Raw genomic sequence first — 4,302 nt, 5'->3', positions numbered from 1 at the left:
CTTCCTGTGTCCACGGTGCAAAAAGTAAAAGAAAATCTCAATCTGCAGATGGCAAAAACTGATAGGGGTTTTACATTTTTCCCCACTCTATTCAAGATAAAAACAAAATAGCTTTTGCCATGTTAAAAAAGAAGAAAAAAAAAAGTGATTTAAGCATGTATTCTTAAAGTGAGACTATAGGCGAAACGTTTTTCTTCATTTTGGATAGAGAAAAGGAAGGGTCATAACCCCCCGTCAGATTTTTTTTTTTTTCTACATTTGTATACTATGCGGGAGATTTGCCTTCGCTTTCTATCACAGCCAAACAGGAAGTGAGAAGAAATGCCTGCAAATTAGGGGAATTCCCTGGGGACCCCCAGATCACTAGAACTAGTGTGCCCATTGGAAGAAATCTCCACTATTACTTTTAAGGGAACAACCCAAAATTTGTGATTTTCTTTCATTACACTTTCAATGAGAACAGTAAACAGAACAAATAAAGAAGGTGAATCTCCCTAATGTAAACAAGCATTTCCCCGCTCTGCCTAGTAACAGGACACTGATCACAGCTCCCGTGATCAGTGTTGTGTCACACATAACACCCCTCCCCCACAGTAATCAATGCATTTTTAAATCGCACTGATTGCTGTATAAATATGAATGGTCCCAAAATAGAGCCAAAAGTGTCCAATCTGTCCGCCATAATGTTGCAGCCACGATAAAAATCACTGATCGCCGCCATTACTAGTAAAAAAAAAAAAAAAATTTATAAAAATGCCATAAAACTATCCCCTATTTTGTAGACGCTATAACTTTTGCGCAAACCAATCAATAAACGCTTATTGTGATTTTTTTTTTACAAAAATATGTAGAAGAATGCGTATTGGCCTAAAAAAAAAATGTTTATTTAGATATTTTTGGGGATATTTATTATAGCAAAAAGAAGCTATTTGTGGGGAAAAAAGGACATCAGTTTTGTTTGGGAGCCACGTCGCATTTGTCAGTTAAAGCGACGCAGTGCCGAATCGCAAAAAGTGCTCTGGTCTTTTGCCAGCCAAATGGTCCAGGGCTGAAGTGGTTAAGGGGGTAAAACCCTCCAGAGCTGAAGTGGTGAAAGAGGGCACAAGACAGCAATAAAAACCAGACAGGTTTCCTAACACCCCCTCCACTCTATTCAAAGCTAAAAATGTTTTGCCTTCAGTTACACAAAGTATCATAGGGGACGTTTTTTCTCTTTAGGTCCATTTAACACAAAAAAAAAAACAAACAAAAAAAAAACCCACACACAACACCTCACATAATTATATTACACTATGGTGATGGTATAAGTCAATATATATTATTTCCCCTCCTCTACCAGGTATGTAAATATATACCAACAGATATGGTTTCCACAGAAATACAATAGCCCAAATTATGTGATGGGAACACGCTATAGAAAACCCCTAGATCCTGGGTGTCCAACTCGCGGCCCTCCAGTTGTTGCGGAACTACAGGACCCATGAGTTAGAAAAGAAAGTCCCATGAGGCATTGCAAGGCTGACAATTGCAAGCATGACTCCCAAAGGCAGAGGCCTGATGTAACTTGTAGTTCCACAACAGCTGGAGGGCTACAGGTTGGACACCCATGCCCCAGATGAACAATACGCTACTTCTGAAATCCAATCACATTTATCGACAAGCCTTCAAAAACAAAAAGACATACAACTTACATCGAAAGCTGAATACATTGACTGTCTTTTTATTTTGATCTGCTGATTTTAGTCCCCAGTGGTAGGATCATACATACTACAAATATTGCTCTAAAACGCACTTCTAATGGAAAACATAATGCATCATACAGATTTACATTTTCTTCTGTTGGAAATGTGTATATACGGATAATTATATGAAAAGGTTTAGTATAAAAATGGGAAGAACTCTTAAAAGCCAAGTCTGCAACAGCTGGGCTTATTTACCAGAATGTTAAGGAGTCCCACCAATAGCAATATCTTAATCTTCCATACATCACTGGGACAACAAAATAAAGAGGTTTAATGGTTTACCAAAATGAGCAGATCCTCCTTCATACACTTTGATAAATAAAGCCAAGGCTCTGTTTCGTACATGTGAGAAAATAATGAGCTCTCAACTAATAAAGAGAAATTTAGCCTAACACTTTACTGTCCCCTTTTACCAAGTTGATTAATATTTTTTAACAGATCAGTCAATGTCACAGGAAAACAGGGCAGAAAAATAGGCTTCTGCCCATCACTGTGAGGAAGCATGCCCATTCTGACTCTTGGTTGACTCAAAGCCCTTATAAGTTAAAGTGAAACATTCAGAATGGCTTGGACACATTTCACATCTTCTCTTAGGTTTCTAGAAAAGGGTGACGGAGGCACTGGGCAGCAGTGGCCCGCTTCTCAGGGACTAGTTCCAACATGGGCAGCAAGAAGTCTGCAAATAGGGTGCCATCCTCTTCAGACCACTCGTACTTCTCTCTGAGGACATCAGCAAGACCCCAAGGCTTAAGCTTTGAGATGTGTTTGAGGTCTCCTTTTTTTGTGAAGAAATCCTTTGAATATTTTCCAGCTGCAATAAGCTTGCGTGGGACCTGTCCCAACAGTTCAATAATCAGAGCGATGTGGTCTTCATCACGGGAATAATCCTCACCAGAGTGAGGTTCAAATAGGTAATCTCCTGTCGCCAACTCAAATGCCATGCATGCCGTACTCCAGATATCTGCTGGTGTACTGTATCCAAAACCAATAAGAACTTCAAGAGATCGATACTGTCTGGTCTGAATGTCCTCTGTAAAATGCTTCTGTACCCAGCAAGCATTTCCTAGGTCTGCAATTTTCACCTTTATTTTATCTGCATTCTGAGGATCAAGAGGATTTAGGAGGAAGTCAGATGCTGTTGATTTCTCATCACTGTCCTCCGTTTTGGCAGATGCCTTTTCTTCTTCTTCAGGGACCCCGCTCCTTTGCTGTTGGCTTGCCTCCTCCACTTCGCTTTGACGGAGCTGCTGGTCATCAGACGGCTGAGGTAGCATACCTTCATCTACAATGGGATCGGGGCCTTCATCAGGGCTACACTTTAATGAGGAAACAGCAGAATCTGACACCCCAGAAAGGTCTCCACTGAGAAGGCTCAAACTTGAGGACAATGTGGTACAATTTGTCTGGGAGTCACTTTCATCTGGGGAGGCTTTAGACACTAACCCATTAGCATTTATTTCTGGTCCTTCATAAGGTTCTAACTTGACCTCATTCTCCTGGAACTGGGGAAGGATTTCTTCCTCCTCTTCTTCTTCCACATCCATTCCTACTATCTCTTGTACCCGTTTCTCCAAGAGCTCAGCCTGACGTTTCTGCTTTTTCTTTAGCTTCTTCTTTTTGTTTTTTGACAGCTTCACGGAGGGTTTGGGCTGGGGCGCTGTACTCACCACCGATCCCGAGGGAGGAGGACCACCGGAACGGAGCCACTGAGTGGCGTCAGAGGCCAGACGTCTGATGTAGGCATCATTGACACACAGCAGGATATTCTCGGGCTTGAGGTCGGTGTGGATGATCTTACATTTGGTGTGCAGGTAGTCCAGGCCCTGAAGGACCTGCCGGATGATGCTCTTCACACAGGGCAGCGGTACCCCCTGATAATTGGACTTGATGATCCATTTCAGCAGGTGGTGTCCCAGAACCTCGAAGACCATGCAGATGTGCGTGCCGTTGGTTCCAGAGATTTTGAAGTCGTCTAGGAGCTGCACCACCCGCTGGTTCCCGGGGTCATCGGGGTCGGTGTCCCTGACAGCGCGGAGCAGTTTGATCTCATCCAGGGCGGTCTCCGTGTAATGCTCCGCGCTTTTCACCACTTTGAGGGCCACAAAGTGTTTGGCCTGGAGATCCCAGCACAGCCACACGGTGGAGAAGTGGCCCCAGCCCAGCTTCCGGATGACGTGGTATCTGTCATGGAAGAGGTCCCCGATCTTCACATGGTGGTACCCCCCCTTACAGTAGTCATTGGGGTCCTCCTGCTCCTCGTCATCAGAACCCAGCATCTCCTCCTCCTCTTCCTGAGGATCGTCTGACTGAGGCTCGGGGGCAGAGCTGCGCGATGGCGGCTCCGGCTTCTTCATGCCTTTCTTTGCCTTCACCCGCTTCTTGCGAGCCTGGAGCGCCAGCACTTTCCTCTCCATGGCTTACCGGCGGTAGGAAGACACATGCGCCGTGACCCAGCGCTCCGACTTCCCCACTTCCGCCCAACGGCCGCGCTACGTTATGGCCACGCCCTCCTCAGGCGGCCTCGACGCTTTAACTGGTTCTTCTCATTGGTGGAGAGGAA

The 4,302-nt window shown here is 44.6% G+C and overlaps 1 protein-coding gene across 1 annotated transcript; it reads right to left on the bottom strand.

Annotated features, from left to right (window-relative positions):
- Positions 1-1,692: 1,692 nt before the first annotated feature.
- Positions 1,693-4,270, bottom strand: LOC141146885 (SRSF protein kinase 1-like). The gene has a single exon (XM_073633657.1). The coding sequence runs from the start codon at positions 4,154-4,156 to the stop codon at positions 2,333-2,335; it is 1,824 nt and encodes a 607-aa protein (XP_073489758.1). The 5' UTR covers positions 4,157-4,270; the 3' UTR covers positions 1,693-2,332.
- Between the last annotated feature and the right edge of the window lie 32 nt (positions 4,271-4,302).

This window comes from Aquarana catesbeiana, linkage group LG06 (genome assembly GCF_042186555.1).
Source record: "Aquarana catesbeiana isolate 2022-GZ linkage group LG06, ASM4218655v1, whole genome shotgun sequence".
In the NCBI taxonomy this organism is placed as follows: Eukaryota; Metazoa; Chordata; class Amphibia; order Anura; family Ranidae; genus Aquarana; species Aquarana catesbeiana.
Note: the sequence above shows the minus strand (reverse complement) of the source record. Positions and strands in the feature narration are given on the sequence as shown.